The sequence below is a fragment of the Moschus berezovskii genome, chromosome 27 (assembly GCF_049115385.1).
Source record: "Moschus berezovskii isolate FMDL1 chromosome 27, NW_MosBer_1.0, whole genome shotgun sequence".
NCBI lineage: Eukaryota > Metazoa > Chordata > Mammalia > Artiodactyla > Moschidae > Moschus > Moschus berezovskii.
This window is the reverse complement of record NC_142486.1, coordinates 3,878,108-3,900,220: the sequence shown is the minus strand read 5'-3', so window position 1 is coordinate 3,900,220 and position 22,113 is coordinate 3,878,108. Positions and strand designations below refer to the sequence as shown.

The 22,113-nt window shown below is 53.7% G+C and overlaps 1 protein-coding gene across 1 annotated transcript; it reads left to right on the top strand.

Annotated features, from left to right (window-relative positions):
* Window positions 1-570: 570 nt before the first annotated feature.
* INTS15 (integrator complex subunit 15) lies at window positions 571-12,686 on the top strand. Its single transcript, XM_055410355.2, has 6 exons — window positions 571-1,060; window positions 1,472-1,693; window positions 4,552-4,717; window positions 7,398-7,922; window positions 8,753-8,792; window positions 11,888-12,686. Exons 1-6 carry the CDS (start codon window positions 869-871, stop codon window positions 12,087-12,089), a joined length of 1,347 nt encoding a protein of 448 aa, XP_055266330.2. The 5' UTR covers window positions 571-868; the 3' UTR covers window positions 12,090-12,686.
* The last annotated feature ends 9,427 nt before the right edge of the window (window positions 12,687-22,113 follow it).

Genomic DNA, 22,113 nt, shown 5'->3' with positions numbered 1-22,113 from the left:
TTTTTAAAACCCCGAACTAAGCCCCAGTTAATCCATTGCAGAAAGATGAACGCAGGGAGATTCACAGAAAGTGCTGAGGGCTTTTAGATTTTCAGATCTTAGTCTTAAGGAGCAGGATACCGGTTCTCTGTGGCCCTCCCAGGCAGGCCGGGCCACTCCAGAGGGCATTGGGGATTAGGGACTCCGGGGTAGGAAGGTATCATTCCGTGTCACTGCGGTCCCGTGAGTTAAAGACTAGATTCAATCTTAGTGAATGAATGGCTGAGGCCTGAGCCAGGGCCCTGCACCATCACCCTGTCCTTGGAAAAGCTCGGTGAAATCAGACGCGCAGGCTTTGAACGCCGCGCGGAGAAAGCAAGGGGAGATCGGGGAGGGTCCCGGGCGTGGGTTGCGGGCGCCACCCCTCGGCAGGGCGGGGCCAGGGTGGGCGGGGCCGCCGCTTCCGTTCCCGCGGGCCGGGCCGCCAGGGGGCGCGCTCCCCGAGGGCGGGCCCTCGCCGCCACCGCCCGCGCTTGGCCCCTGCGGGCCGCCGTCGCCGCGCCCCGCCTCCGCTGCAGCGCGGCCCCGCGGCGTCTGGTTCCCAGGGCTGTCGGTGGCGCCGTCGACGCGCAGCTGGGGCGCCCGCCGGCGGCCGGCGGGGGCAGCGATGGCCCCCTGAGCGGGCCCGAGCGGGCCCGAGCGGGCGGCGGCGGCGGCGGGCGGCGGCGGCGGCGGGCGGGCGAGCGCCGCGGCGCAGTCCCGGAGGCGGCGGGCGGAGGCCGGGCCGCGGCCTCTTTGTCTCGGCGGCGGCGGCGGCGGGCGCGTCCGCGGGGGCCCCGGGGCGGAAGTCCGTCGGCGCTCCCGGCGCCCCGGCCGCCGCGGCCGCACCATGAGCGACATCCGCCACTCGCTGCTGCGCCGCGACGCGCTGAGCGCCGCCAAGGAGGTGCTGTACCACCTGGACATCTACTTCAGCAGCCAGCTGCAGAGCGCGCCGCTGCCCATCGTGGACAAGGGCCCCGTGGAGCTGCTCGAGGAGTTCGTGTTCCAGGTGCCCAAGGAGCGCGGCGCGCAGCCCAAGGTGCGCAGGGCGGCCCGCAGGCCCCCCGCCCCGATCCGTGAACCCTGGTTCCCTTCTTCCCGGTGACAAGCGTCCGCCGCACCGCGAGCTCCCTTCGGAGCAGCGGCTCCGTCCTAGCCCTTGGCCTGGCTCTTTCAGCAGCGGCCAAATTGCCCGTTTTGCGGGGCGTAAGACCCCCGCGTCTCCAAGGTTTTGTTAAAGGAAGAGACCGTAGGTCACCCTGAATCTCCCAGGGTGATGCATAATGACGCAGAGGGACATTTCCCTACATTTAACAGTCGAGTTCTACTCCGTGGGACCCGGCCTTTAGGGAGGTGAAAAGTTCCCTGGGGGAAAATAGTGTGTTTTCTTACCGTGTGAATTAATTAATACGCTTCATTTCTCCCCGCTTCTCTCGGATGTGTTTTACAGAGATTGAATTCACTGCAGGAGCTCCAACTTCTTGAAATCATGTGCAATTATTTCCAGGAGCAAACCAAGGACTCTGTTCGGCAGATTATTTTTTCATCCCTTTTCAGTCCCCAAGGGAACAAAGCGGATGACAGCCGGATGAGCTTGTTGGGAAAACTTGTCTCTATGGCAGTGGCTGTGTGTCGAATCCCAGTGTTGGAGTGTGCAGCGTCCTGGCTCCAGGTACTTCACTTGCAAGTCTCTGAAGATGATTAGTGACAGGAATTTGAATTTAGCTTGGGCATCTCTCATAGCTCAGTTGGTAAAGAATCCGCCTGCAATGCAGGAGACCCTGGTTCGATTCCTGGGTCGGGAAGATCGCCTGGAGAAGGCAATGGCACCCTACTCCAGTACTCTTGCCTGGAAAATCCCATGGACGGAGGAGCCTGGTAGGCTGCAGTCCATGGGGTCGAGAAGAGTCGGACACGACTGAGCTCCTTCACTTTCACTTTTCACTTTCATGCATTGGAGAAGGAAATGGCAACCTACTCCAGTGTTCTTGCCTGGAGAATCCCAGGGATGGGGGAGCCTGGTGGGCTTCCGTCTATGGGGTCGCACAGAGTCGGACACGACTGAAGCGACTTAGCAGCAGCAGCAGCATACAGTCCACGGGGGGTGCAAAGAGTTAGACACGACTGAGCGATTTTCACTTTCACTTTGGTTTCTGGAGAGTTTTTTCCCCTATGTTAAAGAATCCACAGAAAACAACAAAATTCTGTACAGCAATTATTCTTCAGTAAATAAATTAGAAAAAGAATCCACCTGCCAGTACAGGAGATGCAGGAGACACATTTGATCCCTGGGTGGGGAATAACCCCTGGAGAAGGAAGTGGCAACCCATTCCAGACTTCTTGTTTTTTGTAGTTAGATCGGTAAGCCTATGAGTTGTTCCAGAGTGCCGCTTTTAAATTGATTGCTCTTCTAATGGATATGGACATAGAAGCCTTCTAGAGTATTTTTAAATATCTAAGGGAAATAAGGTAAACCCACCTGCAGATGTAGGAGACATAAGAGACATGGGTTCGATCCCTGGGTCAGGAAGATCCCTAGAAGGAGGAAATGGCAACCCACTGCAGTATTCTTGCCTGGACAATCCAATGGACAGAGGAACCTGGCAGGCTACAGTCCATGGAGCCACAAAGAGTCGGACGTGACTGAAGCCAACTTTGCACACACGCATAGTAGATTGTGTGTTAGGTAGTTTTTTGGAAGATCTAGTTTGTTTTGCTTTTTTGTTACTCAGAGTTGTTGAAAAATTCCTAATCCATTTAGAGTAATTATTAACTCAAAATTTTTATTAACGTGGTCCTCAGCTAAGTTAACAGAATTTACCACGTTTCCGTTTTTCAAACTTGCTTCATTCCCAACGACTTGACGACATTAGTGTTTTTAAACAATTTATCTCAATGTCTTTTCCTGTGATCTTATTAGTCTTTAACATTTGGCTAGTAAAAATACATATTGTTCTTTGTAGCACACAGGTGAATCTTAGTGAAATGTACCTTGACTGTCACTATTCTGATTTCTGGGGCCCCTGAACTCACCTTTCGTGTTGTCTTTAACCTCACGATAACCTCGATCCCTTGGCAACCTAGCTTAAGTCAAGTTTGGTGCCTTGAATTCTTCCTGTGATTTTCCATTTATCTCTTGTGGTGCTGTTGTACTGGCATTCTGGCAAAGTGAAAGCAGATGTTAATAGCGGGAAAGGGTCTTGCGGCTTGGGTCAGGGTTTGACACCCAGTGGCATGGGCTGCAGCTTCCTCTGAGGAAAGGTGTAGAGATGGCTGGCTTAGCGCCTGAATAATAGCCTAGCCTGACACCCTGTTGACACCCTGACACCCAGGCCCTGTTTCAGCCCTGGAACTATAGTATCCTGCTGCTGCTGCTGCTAAGTCACTACAGTCGTGTCCGACTCTGTGAGACCCCATAGACGGCAGCCCACCAGGCTTCCCCGTCCCTGGGATTCTCCAGGCAAGAACACTGGAGTGGGTTGGTCTTGCCTTCTCCAGTGCATGAAAAGTGAAAGTAAAGTCTCTCAGTTGTGCCCGACCCTCAGCAACCCCATGGACTGCAGCCTTCCAGGTTCCAACGTCCATGGGATTTTCCAGGCAAGAGTACTGGAGTGGGTTGCCATTGCTTTCTCTGATAGCATCCTGAGCAGCTGCTGAATGTGGCTACAGGTTGGCATCTGACCAGGAGGGAAGAAAGATTGGAGGGTGGTAATGTCGGAACCTGTACTAGGAGAAGATTGTAAGAAAAACTGAGAGAGTGCTGCTGTAAGTCACATGACAGTTCACAGACTCCTGTTGCTGCTGCTAAGTCACTTCAGTCGTGTCCGACACTGTGCGACCCCATAGATGGCAGCCCACCAGGCTCCACCATCCCTGGGATTCTCCAGGCAAGAACACTGGAGTGGGTTGCCATTTCCTTCTCCAATGGGTGAAAGTGAAAAGTGAAAGTGAAGTCGTTCAGTCTTGTCCGACTTGTAGCGACCCCATGGACTGTAGCCCACCAGGCTCCTCTGTCCATGGGATTTTCTAGGCAAGAATACTGGAGTGGCTTGCCATTGCCTTCTCCGTCACAGACTCCTAAAGCACGTCAAAGTGATACCAACGGTTAATTTTTACCTTTAGAGTCTTACCTGTAGGGTTACAAAAACTATCATTTCCCCACTTGAAGTCAAGTATGATTTTTCCTAAGTAGACTTCAAAACAGGGGTCAGCAGGCCTTTCAGGTAAAAGGCAAGACAGTAAACTTCCTAGGCTTTGCGGGTTCTGTGATCTCTGTCACCCCTACTCAGCTCTGCCCTTGTAGCACAGGAGCAGGGCTGTGTTTCAATAAAACTTTATTTACAGAAGCAGGTGGCAGGAAGGATTTGGTCTGCGGGCTTTCAATTGCCAGTCCCTGCTTCCGAGTAAGCTGGTCACATCCTCTTCCCTTCCTGGGAGGGGTCCTGCTGGTTCTGATCTTCACTGTATGTTTATGGTTGCGTCTCCTGGCTTGCCACACCTGTAGTTACATGGACTGTGGCTTCTTTCCAGCGGACGCCTGTGGTCTATTGTGTGCGGTTAGCCCGGGCCCTCGTGGATGACTACTGCTGTCTGGTGCCAGGATCCGTTCAGACGCTGAAGCAGATATTCAGTGCCAGCCCTCGCTTCTGCTGCCAGTTCATCACCTCTGTCACCGCACTGTACGACTTGTCATCAGGTAAACTTTAAACAGGTTGTTGCACTCAAAACAGCTTCAGCTGATTGCCAGTAGTACGTACACTGACCACCCAGCCAGCAAATGCTTTGTCTTTTTATTTTTCTCTCTGCAATGTGTATTTTATGTTGGGCTAAAATCTAAAGGCACGGGCTACTTAGATCTCTGGGATTTCCTAATGGGGAACTCTCCTTGGTGAATCCCATCTGGCTGACTCTGAACAGTCCAAGTGGCAGACAGCCCAGCAAGCTAGGGTCTGGTGTCTGGGATGGGTGGCTGGACTTGGGAGCACCCTGCCATGGCAGGGCACCTTTCCCGACCCTCTCCACAGAGGCATCCCAAGAGCGCGTAACAGCTGGGAACAGTGTTCAGGTTCTTTGTCTTCTCATAGGAGAGATTTAGTTGAAGCCAGTTCACAGCATCGCAGTTGCCTTTTCGTCAGTTACTCCAGGGCAACAAGAACAGAAATTGGTTTTAACATTGGATTAATAAATGGATTAATATGTGGAGAAGGAAAAAGTGTTCATAGAATACCACTCATGTGCTCGAATGGACATGAGACGTAATTTTCTCTTAGGTCAGCTTGCCAGTGTGATAAGTCAGTGATGTCTGTTTTCTTTTTTAAACCACTGCCAAGGTGTGATTGGCATACAGGAAGCTCTCTGTGTTTGTCTGTGGGTAATGTGATGAGTTTGGAGCCCTGGAAATCACTGGCCGCAGGGTGGTGGCCCAGAGGGCGGGCGTGGAGTCCACCAGCAGCACAGCGGTTGCCGAAGCCAGCGCTTGGGTAATGGGCATCCCTTCCTGGGGCATCTGCACCTCCAAAACCCCAAAATGGAAGGAGCTCACCCAACCAAACAGAACACCCTCCTGCCCGATGGGTGCAGAGAACTCGGGTCTCCCCAAAGCAAGATGGTGGAGATGGATTCCTCAGGTACACACACTTTGTACCCAGAGCACATGTGTACACAGCACATGTACACACACTGCCTTTAGGCTCTGGAGATGCCTCAGCTGAGACGTGTGCAGGGCTGGGGAGGGGCTGGGTTGCTGGAAAAGTGGGTCTGAGACTTGGCATTTCCCAGACAGACACGTCTTGGGAAGTCAAGGGGACAGACTCAGAGTCACCAGTGTTTACCTTGCCAAGTCGCTGCCTCCTGATACCATCATTTCATAGCAACAGGGAACAGGTGGTTCATTCACAAAACAGCAGATAATCTTAGGGGAAAGGCCAGTGGCCCCTGTGAAAGAGCATCTAGCGACCTGACACCGACTTGGGGCTCACTCCCCACAACTCTCCACTCTCACACATGGCCCTGGACCACAGCAGCCTGGCAGGGACTCCGACAGCCTTAGCTTTGTCATGAGCTGTAGGCTGCACAGCCCCAGGGACAGGAGGCTGGGGGCCTGTGTACACAGACAGCCCAGGGGCAGTGTGTGGTCATCCCAGGATAGGCAGTGTTGCCTCACGGTTAAAAGCCCCCTGGGGTCAGGTCTGGGCCCACCATGTACTTTTTTTTTTCGTTGGCCACGCGATGTAGCATGTGGAATCTTCCCTGACCAGAGATTCAATCCGGGCCCCCTGCACCGGGAGGGAGGCGTCTTAATCCCTGGATTGCCGGAGAAGTCGCCCCACCGTGTACTTTTAATGAGTCTGGAGGAAATGACTTAATATCTCGGTGTCTCAGCTTCCATATCCTTTATATAACAGATGAGTTGTCTGAGGGTTGAGTTAATCCGTGTGAAGGAGACTGGTGCCTGACACGTTGTTAACTCAGAATGAGTGTCAGCATTTGTCGTTACACTTCTCTGTTTTGCCGTGGAATGTCTCAGGGATCAGGGATCAGAGGAGGCCAGGCTTAGCTTAGACAGGGGCTGGCTTGACCCATAGCAGCTGACAGATCACTCTCTGGACTCCGAGCTGCTCCCCGAAGGCCACCATAGCGGTCACCGAACCTGTGCGGTGACCGAGGTGATGAACCGGCGGCAGAAGCGAGGGCTGGCACTCAGTGTCTGCTCCAGCGTCTGAACGGATCCTGGCAGCAGGCAGCAGGAGTCGTGCACGAGGGTCCGGGCTAACTGCACATGATAGGCCACAGGGGACACCAGACAGGGACCAAACCTGCTCCCAGGGGAGGGAGGAAGTGCGGCAGCGGTTTTAGAGATAGCTTGCTGTTGTTCTGTCCCTCAGTCTGTCTGACTCTTTGTGACCCCGTGGACTGAAGCACGCCAGGCTTCCCTGTCCTTCACCATCTCACAGTTTGCTCAAACTCATGTCCATTGAGTCAGTGATGCCATTCAACCATCCCATTCTCTGTTGGGCCCATCTCCTCCTGCCTTCAATCTTTCCCAGCATCAGGGTCTTTTCCAATGGAATAAAAATCTCCTAGATATAGAGAGTGGATTTTTATTTAAATTGACACATGGAATCTTCAAGACATAATGGAATTTTAGCTTAACACGTTTCTTGAGCCCTGCCGTGGCCGGGATGGGGGTCCCAGGACACTGAGTCAGGTGAGAACCAGCCCTCAGGAGGGGTTCCAGGAGAGGAGTCAGAGGTACCCTGTCTCCAGGAGAGGACAGAGGCGCAGGGTATCGGGTGGTGAGTCCTGTGAGCTGGGAGGTCTGTCTTCCCGTCTCCTCCTGTCGCCGAGGACCCTTCTGAATGAACGCATCTTTGCAGACGATCTCATCCCCCCGTTGGACCTGCTTGAGATGATCGTCAACTGGATCTTGGAGGACCCCAGGTTGATCCTCATCACCTTCCTGAATACTCCAATTGCCGCCAACCTCCCGATAGGATTTTTAGAGCTCACGCCCCTCACCGGATTGATCCGCTGGTGCGTGAAGGCCCCCCTGGCTCACAAAAGGAAGAAGAAGACCCCCTTAGCCAATGGCCAGGTCACCACCAAAGTCCCGAAGGACTCGGGCGGAGCGGAGCGGGACTCGCGCCTCCTGTACTCCAAGCTGCACCTGAGCGTGCTGCAGGTGCTCGTGATGTTGCAGGCGCACCTGACCGAGAAGAACCTGTACGGCCGCCTGGGGCTCGTCCTCTTTGACCACATGGTCCCGCTGGTGGACGAGGTGAACAGGTTGGCGGATGAACTGAACCCCCTCAACGCCTCCCAGGAGATCGAGCTCGCCTTGGACCGGCTCGCACAGGCTCTGCAGGTGGCCATGGCCTCCGGGGCCCTGCTGTGCACGAGAGGTGGGTGATGGCCCGGCTGGGCCCTCCTGGGGTGGGGGCGCCACCCGCTCTGGGGAAGGAAATAGGGGTTTCCCCCCCAAAAAAAACCTTAAGAATTAAAAAAACAAAACAGAAAATAGGGGCTCCTGGACAAGGACTTCTTTCCTCCGGTTTTAAAACGTCTTGCCTCTTGGTGACCGCAGGGAGGAGGGCAGAAGTCCCAGGGCGCCTCCAGGTAGAATCCCGCAGCGAGACATCCGGGTGTCTCCTGGCTGTTTTGCCCAGACCGGGGGCTCCTGCAGGGCATGGGTAATAACAGCTTCGTGTCCTTCCTCCAAGGGAATCTTTTCTTTTCGTGCAGTTCTTTTCTGTCGTGGCATAATTTATATACACTGAAATGCTCCATCAACCGCAGGAAGCATTCCCGTCACGTGTTCAGAGGGCTCCTCAGTCCCCTGTTCAGTGCTGGAACTCGTCTGGGGGCGTGACCTGGTGTTGATGACACGCCCGCCTTTGCTCTCTGACCACTGGCTCCCAGCCCTGGACGGCAGCCCGGCGGGGGTCCCAGTGACCCGCGTCCCTCCTATCTCCCTCTTCGCCTTGATCTGCTGTCTCTGGGTCCTTCCAGCCATCTGATGGGTTCTCCGCAGAGCCGCCCCCTTCCCAAGTGATGTGTTCTCTTGGGGGCCTGGTGTGTTAAAGCAAATACGGAAGGAAAACGGGAATCCAGTTTCTGAGCAGTGAGGAGAATGAGGCTCTGTGACTGTCCTGCCAGCGGCCGTGAGCGGCCGCGAGCTTCTCCGTTTGTCGATTCCCAGCTGCTCCTTAACTCTCCGTCCCTTTAATTTCAGACGACCTGAGGACCCTGTGCTCCAGGCTGCCTCATAATAAGTAAGTGCCCTCCCCAGACTTCTGGCTGGGCTGGCGTGGGGGTAGAGGCAGGGGTGGGGGGTGTGCAGGGCGGGGCGGACCCCTTGTCCTGGCTTCCTTGGGTAGAGCTGGCCTGCAGGGTCTCGGGCTTCTGTGTGTAAGGGACCTCCCCCACCAGGACCTGACGATCAGTGGGGGGACGGGTAGATGTGATAGCGTAACCCACAGGAGAGGACGCCCCAGCAGAGCGTCCATTGGAAGGGTGAGGAAAGCGGCCCTCTTGCTGGGCGTCAGTGAAGAAGCTGGAGTGTCCTTTGTTGTTATTTAGTCGCTAAGTCTTGTCCAACTCTCTGCGACCCCATGGACTGTAGCCCGCCAGGCTCCTCTGTCCATTGAACTCTCCAGGCAAGAACGGTGGAGTGGGCAGCCATTTCCTTCTCCAGGGGATCTTCCCGGCCCATGGCTGGAACCTGCATCTCCTGCTAGTCTCCTGCCACAGGCAGATGCTTTCTCGTTTGAGCCACCAGGGAAGCCCCTGGGTGTCCTTCGTTGCTAACAAAGTCAGCGTGGGTGTGTTTCGCGGTGCTCTTGTGTCACCACTGGTGACATTATAGTGGCACAGCCTTTAGGGGGCAGGACAGGGGCGCGGCCTTGGGGCGCAGCGTGTGGGTTAGGCCAGTGCCTTGACATTGGGTGGCACAGACCAGGTTCCGAGTGTGGTTCTGCCTGTGGTTTGTAGTGACACTGGGCCGCCTTGTCACCTCAGTTCTGGCCTCCCCCCGCTGCCGGTTGTAAAGCGGGGGCAGTGATTTGTGTGCCTCCAGGGTCATGGTGAGGTTCAAACGAGCAGGCGTTTGCAGAGCTCCTTGCCCTCGGTGCGCGGCAGTCTCCCCCGCAGTGGTGGTTCTTGCCCTGATTTGGGGGAAAGCCGTGGTAAAAGTGGCGAGGAGCAGGAACCGTGTGGTCACACAGCTGCTGGTAAGAATTCCAGCCTTGTCACTTCCTACCTGTAGGACCTCAGGCATGTTCTCGCTCCCTCCATTTTCTCTGTAAAAGGCACCTGCCTCGGGCCCCCCGCCTCCCGTGCCCTGCTCCCGGTCGTGGGATTTTGTGACGATTAATTGAGTGAAAACACAGGAAGCAGGTAGCACAGCACTCGATGGGCAGGAGGCACTAAGAAGTGTTCGCTGCCGTCCCGTCTCCCGTCACCTTGTAACTCAGGTATTTCTCTGAGTCAGGTTAACTTCCTTGAATCTAAGAAGCAGAGAACTGTGTGCACAAAGCTGTTTCATGCAAAGGCAGTATTACTGGTAGCAGAAAAGCTGGAAGCAACCTGGCCCTCCCATCCATAGGGACACGTAGTAAATTGGTGCTGTTCCATCAGAAGCGTGGAACACTGATCAGTTCGGTTGCTCAGTCATGTCCGACACTTTTTGTCCCCATGGACTGCAGCTCCCACTCCGCTGTCCATCACCAACTCCCGGAGCTTGCGCGAACTAATACCCTTCAAGGCGGTGATGCCATCCAACATCTCATCCTCTGTCGTCCCCTTCTCTTCCTGCCTTCAGTCTTTCCCAGCATCAGGGTCTCTTCCAATGAGTCAGTTCTTCGCATCAGGTGGCCAAAATATTGTGCGTCTTTACTAAAAACAATAAATGTATGTAGTTGAATGCAGCATGCAGGTAGGCGGGTTTACAAGAATGAGAATGGCCAAGTTAAGTTAGTTGGATGATTAATTTTCTTCTTTCCGAGGGTTTTTCAGCACAGAGGAATGTTCCTTCCCCTTGGTTTTTAACATGGATGGTGGGGCTCCAGGGCCGTTGTTGGCAGGCAGTGAGGGCACAGGTGAGCATGCCTGGCTGCCCCACCGCACAGTGTGTGCGCCCAGCCGCCCAGAGTCCGACCCATCAGCCCTGCTGGGGCCCGGGAAGGCAGGCAGGTGTGACCGGTTGAGCGCAGGCTGAACTTGAGGCCAAAGGATGGGCCGGGGTTATTCCCCAGGCTGCTGGCAAGAGGGGCCGGGGGGCTCCGGGTGGGCATCTGGGGGGTGAAACAGAGAGGGTGAAATGCAGTGGTTCCTGGGGGAATGAAGTGGCCCCACTGGAGATACTCCAGCAGCGGAGCAGGGTCGCTTGAGGGGACGGCGCGGCCCTGGGGGACAGGGAAGCTAGGGGGCATGGAGGGGGCCTGGCAGGCAGGATTCCCTGGCTGGGTGAGACAGTGGAGATCCTGGGTGAGGCTGGGAGAGCAGAGGTCAGGGGAGCGGGGCTGGGGAGGAAGCCTGTGTCCCTTAGGAGGGGATTGGTTTTAGGTTGAGTCCCTGTGGCCTAGCTAGTGGTGGTGAGGAGGTTAAGAGGCCCTGCTGATTGTGCTGGGAGGAGAGGGTGGGTCAAACAGGACAAGAGGAAAGACAGGAAACTCTCCCGGGGGGTCCAGAAGGGGCCAGCAGTGGAGGTGACATTGAATTCAGGAGGGAGGAGGACTTCCTGGAGGCAGAGGCTGTGGACGTCCTGAACCGCAGAGAGGAAAGTGCAGACCTGGGAGGGAGGGAGTTGGGGAGGGGAGGACTAAGCCTCCCAGGGGTGGGAGTGGGACGGGAGGGGGCCCTGAGAATCGTTGAGGACTGGGTCCAGGCCTGGGCCACCTCTGAGGATGCTGGTTGTCAGGGTCACGTCCAAGACCAGCTGCCTTGTGGCTGTGCTTGGCGTTCAGCTGGGACTCAGCTGTTCAGAATGCCTTGGAGAAGCGTGGCCCTCGTCCTTTTTGCTGCGGCTCCTCCGTCACAACAACCCCCCTGGGTATGGACGGCTGAGGCCGAAACAGACACTGATCCGCGGTCGTCCCCAAACCACAGACGCCGAGGCCGTGTCTGGAGCGCCGGTGGACCACAGGGCCCTTGCTCCCCGGCATTGTGGGCAGGGTCCTGGCGTTTCCCACCGTGGCCTCTCCCTCTCCGGGTGCCTCCAGGTCACCCCCCTCTGTCCTCCTGGGCACACAGCCTTCCTCACCCAGAGGCCTGGTGCCTTCAGGTGCCTGCCGCCTCCCCACAGTGGCTCTCAGCAGGCGGGCAGCGCAGTCGGAGCCGGCGCACCCTAACCCTCTCCTTGTCTCCACAGCCTGCTCCAGCTGGTGATCTCAGGGCCCGTGCAGCAGTCGCCCCACACAGCGCTCCCCCCTGGCTTCTACCCCCACATCCACACGCCCCCGCTGGGCTACGGGGCTGTGCCAGCCCACCCGGCTGCCCACCCCGCCCTGCCCACACACCCCGGGCACACCTTCATCTCAGGCATGACCTTCCCATTCAGGCCCATCCACTAGCCCGGCTCCGTGAACTGCCGAGTTGGCACCGTGCCTTCCGCGCCTGGTTTGGAGGAAGCCTTCCTGGGAGAGGGCAGTGAGAGGAGAGGAGGCCGAGGGGGCAGCCAGGCGACCCTGCCTCACCACAGGACCCAATCGGTGCCAAAGTTTGGTGACATCGACATCTAGGCGCCTCCTCCCTGTCAACATCTGTAAAAGTCCAGATGCGACCAACGAAAGGAAAATCGTCCAGCCCTCTGCGGAGCCATGTGGGCACCTTTAGAAGCTGCCAGGACCGTGAGCCTGTGGTCCGGCGTGTCATTGCAGACACGCACCCTGAACCTGTGCCAAGGGGTGTGGATGGGGGACCAGCGTCGCCGAGTCCACCTGCCTGGCTTTCCTCCCCGGGAGTGGGCTGCATCCCACCAAGAGCAGGCCACGCCCACGGCTCAGGGAGCAGGGCTGAACCACTGGCATCCGAGCTTGCACCCAGCACTTGGTGCAGGTCAGGGAATCCTGTGAGCGTGGCCCCTGGCACCGAGGAGAGGAACTTCTCTCTTTTATTGGGTTCCCTAAAGTTTCTTTTCATACGTTCAAATAAATTTTTTCTAAACCGTTTCATAGACCATTATGGAATGTGTTTTAAAACGTACAAGCTGGGCCCTTTGGAAGTGTCCTCCCCAGTCTGCCGAGATCCTGGTCAGAAGACTGGATACGATTCTAGCTGCTCCTGTTGCCAGAAGCACCCCAGACGCTCCCCACCCTGTGCAGAGCGCCGGATGTCTGTCTGCTTCAGTCACAAGTCCTTTCTGCCCTCAGGGACAAAACTCAGGCCTCACTTACTTTGGGGAGGAGGGATAGAGACTCAGTAACCCCATCGCTGGGCCCCCTTAGGCTGAAGGTGAGACTTGAGGCGGTTACAGCGAACAGTGAGTGCTGAGGACTAAGCAACTCGTAGGGATGAAATTCAACCTTGTGGTGGTTTACCCTGCTACTTCCAGCTGCAGACCAGACCCTGGAAGGCCAGACGAGACCAGGTTGTCCGTGTGTGTGTGGGGGGGTGCATAAGGAGTTTGAGACGTCCCTCAGGATAACAGCTGCAACGTAGGGCCAGCCTTGGTCGCAAGTCCACGATGTGGGTGACCATGACCCCAAGTGCTGTCTCAGGGACGTGAGCTCTAGGCCCTCGTGGGCCCCAGAAGTGCTCAGCCAGGCTCCCACCACCCTAGCCATATGTAGGAGCCGGTTTGCAAGCAAAGCCTAGCAGGACCCTGCTTTTAAGTTGCTTTTGAGAGCCATGAACTAGAGAAGGAGATATCCTTTCCTTTGATTTCATTATCCTCCTGTTTTCTGTTTATGGACAACTCTGATGCTGAAGCAGGAGCCAAAGTCAAGTGTCTGCTTCCATCTCTCTGGGTGGGACACAGCCATGGGACTGAGATTAGCACTCGCTGGTTCTTGGTGTCAACTCTGGTACCAAGTGTTTCTGAAAAGTACGCAAAAGGGGCTCTCCTGTTGCTTCCTGATTAGAGGGCCTTTGAACCTGGGTGTGTCCCAGAAGGTGGGCGTCACCATTTATCCCCAGGGCTACCTAGTCTCGGCTCCACTCAGACTTCAGGTGATTTTGCAAAAAAAGAAAAAATGTAGGAAACAAAGCTGCCAGAGCCACAGGCTTCGCCTGTGGTGTTTTTAGCAGTACGTGGGCAATTGAAAATGATGGACCGCCTGTTAAGTAATTACGTGCCAGGTACTTGCACCATTTTTTTCTTTTTTACAATGGTGTTTTACATCCATTAAAAATTGATGCATACGAAAATATTTGGCAACAGGGTAATTAGCTACACAGAATGTATAAGAAATTACCCATCGATCCAAAGACATTCCGATTTTTAAACTGAGTGAAGGAAATGAACAGAAAATTCATAGAAAAGAGGGGCTTCCCTGGCGGTCCAGGGGTTAAGATGCCACGCCTCCACTGGTTTGATCCCTGCGTCAGTTCAAAGATCTGCCACAGCCAAGTGAGTAAATAAAGCCTAATAAATACGTGTATTTTTTAAGTGATATGCACTAAGCCAAAAACCGTGGAAACCTGTGGGGAAGACCATGGACATGGGCTGACAGCCAAAGGAGGCCTCTCCTTGTCTACACCGTTTTAAAGTTTCAATTTCTATTTTTTAACTCAATTTTAAAAGATACTCTGAGTCGTAAGGAAGGACACGACTGAATCAGTCCCTGACTCCTGTAAGTAAAAGAAGCCTGGGTCTGGCATACGTACCAGCCGATAACTGCACGCACTGTATGTTTTTATAAGGATGGTGTATTCACATGTTACTTGTCTAATTACAAGTACATTTTTGAAGTGCATTTGAGAACTTCTATTTCTGGTAGTGATGGGTTAGATTTTTCAGCCAACCCTTCTGCTTTAATTAAAAACACTGGATAACATACAACGACCTACTGACAAACCAGCAGGTTATAAAAGAACATCCAGCTCAGGGGCTTCCCTGGTGGCTCAGTGGTAGAGAATCCACCTGCCAATGCAGGAGACACGGGTTCGATCCCTGGTCCAGGGGGACCCCACCTGCCGAGGAGCAACTAAGCCCGTGCGTCACAGCTATTAAGCCCGTGTTCCAGAGTCCAGGCACTGCAACTGCCGAAGCCCTGGCACCTAGAGCCCGTGCTCCACAAGAGAAGCCAGCGCAATGCGAAGCCTGCGTGCTGAAACTAGGGCGTAGCCCCCACTCACCGCAAGGAGTGAAAGTCCGCGTGCAGCTACAAAGACTCAGCACAGCCAAAGACGGGTATTTTTTTTTAAAAAGGACATCCAGGTCAGATGGTAAGTGAAAGCAGGTAAGGTGCACAAAGGCACTTGTGCCCCCGAGGGCCTCAAGGATGAAGGGTTCAAAGTGGGGATCTACTAGGATACCCACTCTCCGTTTTTCTGGAACCCCTGGGATATACCTTGAAGAAGAACAGAAGATGGGAAGGTTGCCCTTGTGCTGAGCGGAGCCTGGGAAAAGCCAAAGGGAAGTCTGGTTCCTAAGAAGTGAGGGGCGGGGGCAAGTCCTCACCCCGGTTGACAGCACTGGTTACCCCAGGACACTGCCTGCCGTGACCTCAGTCCTTAGGGGTTCCTGGACTTGCAGTCCTCCCCGGTGCCCGCGAGGAGCAAACACACATTCTCTGGAGGAAAGTCACTCATCCTGGGCTCAACCCACCAATGACTGTCCAAGGAGACCGACTGATGTCTAGTGAGAAATGAACAAGGCGCCAAGAGTGGGGACCAGCAGATGCAACTGACAGAAACAGGTTCAAAAGGTCTTCCAGTGTCACAGTTGTCAAGAGCTGGATTAAAACAGTCATGGTTAATAGCATAGAAGACAACTGGGAAACTACATGGGGAAATTACTATGTAATTGTGAATTACCGGAGAAGGCAATGGCACCCCACTCCAGTACTCTTCCCTAGAAAATCCCATGGACGGAGGAGCCTAGTGGGCTGCAGTCCATGGGGTCGCTAAGAGTTGGACACGACTGAGTGACTTCACTTTCACTTTTCACTTTCATGCATTGGAGAAGGAAAAGGCAACCCACTCCAGTGTTCTTGCCTGGAGAATCCCAGGGCCGGGGGAGCCTGGTGGGCTGCCATCTATGGGGTCACACAGAGTCGGACACAACTGAAGCGACTTAGCAGCAGCAGCAACAGTGTGAATTACCTAGAAGACGGGAAAAAAAGAAAGGTAGAACTTCTAGAAATGAAAAGTAGGGACTTCAGACTCCACACTCCCAGTGCAGGAGACCCAGGTTCAATCCCTGGTCAGGGAACTAGATCCCGCATGCCACACTAACAGTTCCCATCTATGGCAGCTAGAAGATCCTGCAGGCCACAGTGAAGATCCGAAAGCTGTAACAAGACCCGGCATAGCCAAGTTAATTAATTTTAGAAAAATGAAAAGTATAATAGCTACTGAGTTCAGTGGAGCTGAATGCAAAATGGTACAACCACTTTGGAAAGCAATCTGGTGATACTTAACAAAATTACATACGTGTTCGCCTTTTGACCCAGGAACCTCCTTCTCGATCCAATGGCAAAAATAGGGAAAAATACGCATGCAAGGCTTTTCACTGCAGCACGATGTGTAACAGCAAAAGATGAAAAACTTGCCACAAGTCTATTAACATGATTTTTTAGCTACAGGGAAGAGTATTATGGTACTGTTTCTTTAGTTTTGTTTTTAACATCTCCTAGGGGGTGGCTGCTAGGATTTATTAAGTTAAATGAAAGAAGCAAGGTCCAGAAAAGTGTGTATCACACGCTTCCTTTTGCAAAAGGAAGGGGGTGGGGAACATGTAAATTGAAATGAAGGAACGATAAAGGAAAAACCAGTAATAATATTGGCTGTGGGGAAGGGGGAGGGGCAGGGTGAAGTGGCAGGAGTGAACCGAAACTGCTGAATGTACCTTGTTTTCTTTGATTTGGGGCCGTGTAAATCATTAACTTCATTAAGTCAGGGAAGAAACAAAGCAAACTGAAGCAGGTGAGACTGATTTCTAACTGAATTGCTTGTATCACCACACAGACATTTTCCAGTTTCTTTAAAATACTGTATTTTAGGGACTTCCCCGGCAGTCCAGTGGTTAAGACTCTGGGCTTCCACTGCATGGGGCACAGGATCAATCCCTGGTCAGGGAACTAAGATCCTCCATGCCTCACAGGATGGCCTAAAAGTTAAAAAAAAAAAAAAAACAGATAAATTACAGTATTCCAATTATAACTGAACTGATGCCTTCTTCAGGGCTTCCCAGGTAGTGCTAGTAGTAAAGAATTTGCCTCCCAATACAGGAGACATAAGAGACGATCAAACACAGGGTTCGATCCCTGGGTTAGGGTTCAATCCCCTGGAGGAGGAAATGGCATCCCACTCCAGTATTCTTGCCTGGAGAATCCCATGGGCAGAAGAACCTGACGGGCTACAGTCCACGGGGTCACAAAGAGTCGGACACGACCAAGTGTCTGAGCATATGCCTCCTTCAACTTATGAAATCCTGTTCAATCCCATTTAATTTTGTTAATGCAAATTAAAGCAGTGAGGTAATTTTTGCCCATTATGTTGTCAGCTGTTAAAAAAAAAAATGTGTGGCAAGCAAGCATCTGGTCTGGTTTTTGTTCATAAGTCGTGTCTGACTCACTGTGACCCCAGGGACCGTAGCCTGCCAGGTTCTTCTGTCCATGGAGTTTTCTAGGCAAGAATTCTGGAGTGGGTTGCCATTTCCTTCTCTAGGGGATCTTCCTGACCCAGGGATCAAACCCACATTTCCTGCATTGGCAAGCAGATTCTTTACCACTAGCCCAGGGAAGCTGGAGCTAGCGTATGTGGCAGAATTATTAGCCATTGCTTTCCAGTATTCTTTACTGGAGAATCCCATGGACAGAAGAGCCTGGTGGGTTACAGTCCATGGGGTCACAAAGAGTCAGACATGACTGATAACACCAGTCATCTGGGCTTCTCAGGTGGTGCTAACGGTAAAAGAATCTGCCTGTCAGTGCAGGAGACGAAAGAGACGAGGCTTCGATTCCTGGGTCAGGAAGATCCCCTGGGGTAGGAAACGGCAACCCACTCCAGTATTTTTGCCTGGAAAATTCCATGGGTAGAAGAGCCTGGGGGGCTACAGTCCATGGGATAGCAAAGAGTCAGACGTGACTGAACGACTGAACACAATCAATCGTCTGCCTCCTTCTTGATAAAGGACCTCTTTGGGGGCAAATGTTTGACAGGCAGCCCTGTCAGGGAAGCTGGGCTCCTCCTTCGGAGTGGATTGTGTGTGCGTGTGTGCTAAGTCCCTTGAATGGTTAGCACTCCGTGCTTTCACAGCTGTGGGCTCAGGTTCAGTTCCAGGTCAGGTGGAAAAAAAAAGAGCAAGTTGTGGCAAGTCAATGTGTATATTAGGATCTTGACTGTGTAAACACATCGTGAATAAGTACCAATACGTTCTAGTTATGATGGATCTGTTTTTTCAGTCCATCCACAATTCAGGCCCCCTTTCCTGCTGGTGATAGCGTCCTGACTTCACCCCTGAGGCTCTGGATCCATCCTTGACCCAGGCCTGGCCCAGCTGAGCCCTGCTGCCCCCATGGTGGTTGCCTGAAGGTGAACCCATGAACCAATGAACCCTAATGAGACCCAACTCTAAAATCTGAGCCAGAACTAACATAAATCTGGGGCCAGTAAATCAAAGGCAGGGAGAGTTCATCTTGAAAGCAAGGGGGATTGAATGACCACACACATGACCAAACAGTCCAGGGTCAGCCAGCATCCTAGGAAAACCTCCAACAGAAGAAATGAAATAGACACGTTAGAAAAAAATGAAAAAACTGGGGCAAACAAAGATGACAGAGGGAGCAGGAGCAAACTTCACTGTCCTCAGAGAGATGAGAGCAAGCACTGGAATCGTGAAATAAGAACAGCACGTGCAAGAGAAGCAACCATTTGAGAATAAGAAAGCTCTGGGAAACGGAAGACAGGATACCAGAGATAAAAGCGTTCAACAGGAAGCTTAGAAGAAAACGGAGGGAAAAGCCTCCAGAAAGTGTACGGAGAGGTTAAGAGATGAAAAATGGAAGAGAAGTTCAAATGACTTGAGAGGAGGGGAACAGAGGGGCCAATATCTGAAAAGATCAAAATTCCAGAAAAGGAGAAAAGAAGACGAAGGGGAACGTGATCAAAGAAATTACTCAAATTCACTTCTCGGAACAGATAAATATGAGTCTCCAGATTGAAGTGGTTGCCTGAGTGTCCACGAGGGAATTTCAGAATACAGTTTTGTTTTTTTTTTAATATTTACAAGCTTCCAGAGAGAAAAACTGGAGGAAGCTATGGCAACCCACTCCAGTATTCTTGCCAGGAAAATCCCACAGACAGAGGAGCCTGGCAGTCTAAAGTCTATGCAGTCACAAAGGGTCAGACACAACCAAGTGACTGAGCACACAGCACAGAGAGAAGATACATCAGTCACGTGCAGACTGGGTATCAGGATGGCCCTGCACATCCACAGTAGCGATACCCGAAGCCAAAAAGCATTGAAGGGGGCAGTGACTTCCCCAGTGGTCCAGCAGTTGACTCTGCTCCCAGTGCAGGGGGCCCAGGTTCCATCCCTGATCAGGGAACTAGATCCTGCATGCTGCAACTAAGTCCAGCGCACACTGCCCTGACCTCATATGCTGGCCTCATGGATAGGTTCCCAGGCCACCTGCACTTCTGACCAGCTGGCTACAAAATCAGGATTCCTGTGACCCACTCGGGTTCGTTAATGCGTTAGATCAACTCACAGAATTCAGGAAAGCACTTATACTGATGACTGTCTGAGTGCGTGTCTGTGTGTTCAGTGGCGTCAGACTCTTTGTGACCCCATAGACTGCAGCACGCCAGACTCCTCTGTTCATGGGATTTCCCAGGCAAGAATACTGGAGTGGGCAGCCATTCCCTATTCAGGAGATCTTCTTGACCCAGGGATCGAACCTGGTTCTCCAGCATTGCAGGCGGATTCTTTACCGTCTGAGCCACCAGAGTTTGAAGCTCTCACCCAGAAAACAGGATAAAGACCAGACAAATGATCAGACAACAGGAGGCTGGGAGGGAAAGTATGCGTGTCTCTGTGTGGTTTAAACAGTTTTAGTCTCCTCCTTCCAGACTGGGATGTCAATAGATATGATCTAAACTGGAAAAAGCAAGTGAGAGCATTAGAAGCACATTATTTAGAAATATGGCAAGAGAGATCTGAGGAAGTGGGAGTGGACTCACAAGTGAGGAGAAACTTTTCTTGTTGCTGCAGATTTTTTACAACTATTTGACTTACTCAACTTGGTATACGTGTTACCTTGATTTCAAAAAAAAGAAAGACCTGGCAGTCCAGTGGTTAGGACTCCATGCTTCTAACTTCAGGGGGCCTGGGTTCAATCCTTGATCGGGGAGCAAGGATCCTGCATGTTGCTGCATGGTGCAGCAAAAAAAAAAAAAAAAAGAAAATTAAAAAAAGATTAAAGGGAAGAAGGAAACGGTAACCCACTCCAGTATTCTTGCCTGGAGAATCCCATGGACGGAGAAGCCTGGTAGGCTACAGTCCACGGGGTCGCATAGAGTCGGACACGACTGAGCGACGGAACGGAACGGAAAGGGAAGAAGAGGAAGAAAGCAAAAGAGAGGGTGGAGGCTTTGGTCAAGCCAGTGCTCAGGTGTGGACCAGAGAAACACTCTCGGGGAGAGCTGACCCGGGAAGACACCTGATTGCAGGTTTGCACGACGTAAAGGTGAACAATGAGCCTGGTGAAGGAAGAGAGCCTGCAAAGGAAGCAGGTGGGGAAGAAGGGGGAACCAAGAGTGCTCTCCCAGGAAAGCTGCCTAGAGGTGGAATGAGCTGAGAGATTCAGTGGAGGTCCCTGGTGACATCAGGCAGAGCTGTCTGGGTGGAGTGACGAGGCAGAGGCCAGGCTGCAGAGGGGGAAGGAGGGCCAGGCCGATGGGGTATGGACAGAACTATCATGGGGCATCTTTCCAGCAAGTTTGGCACCAAGGGCAGGAGAGCGAGGTGGGGGTGGGGGTGCATGTTTTTAAGATGAGAGCCGTGGGAATGAGCAAGTGATGTCGGAAAGAAGCCAGCAGAGGAGGGAGGTTAAAAATTTGGGTCGGGGGGGGAGTGGATCCTCTGGGCATGAGGTCTCCCGGGAGGCAGGAGGAGGCAGAAACAGCTCCGCTCTCTACTCCCCCAGGCAGGGGAAGAGGCACGCCTGCCCCGGGCAGGAGGGAGCCAGTTCATTCATCCCCAGACACCCGGCTAGTGGGTTGCAGTCCCACTGCCCAGATGGAAGGCCATAATTCGCCTCCTAACACGGCTGGACGGAGAAGACAATGGCACCCCACTCCAGTACTCTTGCCTGGAAAATCCCATGGGCAGAGGAGTCTGGTGGGCTGCAGTCCATGGGGTCGCTAAGAGTCGGACACGACTGAGCGCCTTCACTTTCACTTTTCACTTTCATGCATTGGAGAAGGAAATGGCAACCCACTCCAGTGTTCTTGCCTGGAGAATCCCAGGGACGGGGGAGCCTGGTGGGCTTCCATCTATGGGGTCGCACAGAGTCGGACACGACTGAAGCGACTTAGCATAGCATAACAACACGGCTGGAAGAGCCCCCCTTGGGGACCCAGATTTTTCCGCCTCCAAAGATGGGCTCTCGCTGCGCTTGTTTCTCTACAGAGGCAGATGCGGTCCCTGCCCTCCGGAGCACCTCGTCTGGGATGAAGCTGCCAGACAGAGTGCAGGTGGTTCAGGCAAGGGGGAGAGGGAAAGCCCCAATCTCCACTCCCAAAGGGCCTGGAAGAATCCAAAATCGGAACAAGGGGGCCACAGGTGTGTCAGCTATGTGAGCGTGGAGACAGTAAAGGGGGAGGGGGCTGTGACCACAGGAGGACCCCTGTCCCCCCTCCAGTGTGGCACCACCGTGCTCCCCACAGGAGCAGCTCTCTGCAGCCAGTGCTTTGGGTTTTCGGAGAACTGGAGCATCCTGATTTCAGCGTCAGCCCATCCCCAGATGAGAGAGAACAGAGGAGCAAAGGGGCGGGATATGGAGACAGAGGGACCCCTCCTGACCCGCAGGAACCGGCTGGGCACAACCAGGGAGGCCCGCTGCCCTGAGTGGCTGAGGAGGGGGCTGGGGAGGGCGGAGGGTGGGAGCGGCGAGGGGGCCTGGCCTCCGGGCGGTGCGCATCGCGCAGGGGCGCAGAGAGAGCCAAGCTTAGCGCTCCGGTTGGCCAGCGTGGCCCCTACGGCCCTATCTGGTCCTTTGGGGTTCACGCCCACCTGACTGCCGGGCACAACTCCCCGCGCCCCCAGGCCCGTCCCCCGCCACTCCAGGATCCAGGACATGGGTCCAGGGGGACGAAGGAGAGGCCTTTCTAGGGTGTGCGCAGCAGCCCGGGATGGGGCTTCGTGGACCGAGCGTCACCTAACTGAGTGCGACTTGAACCCCGGTCGTCCCGGGGTGTGCCTGCCCT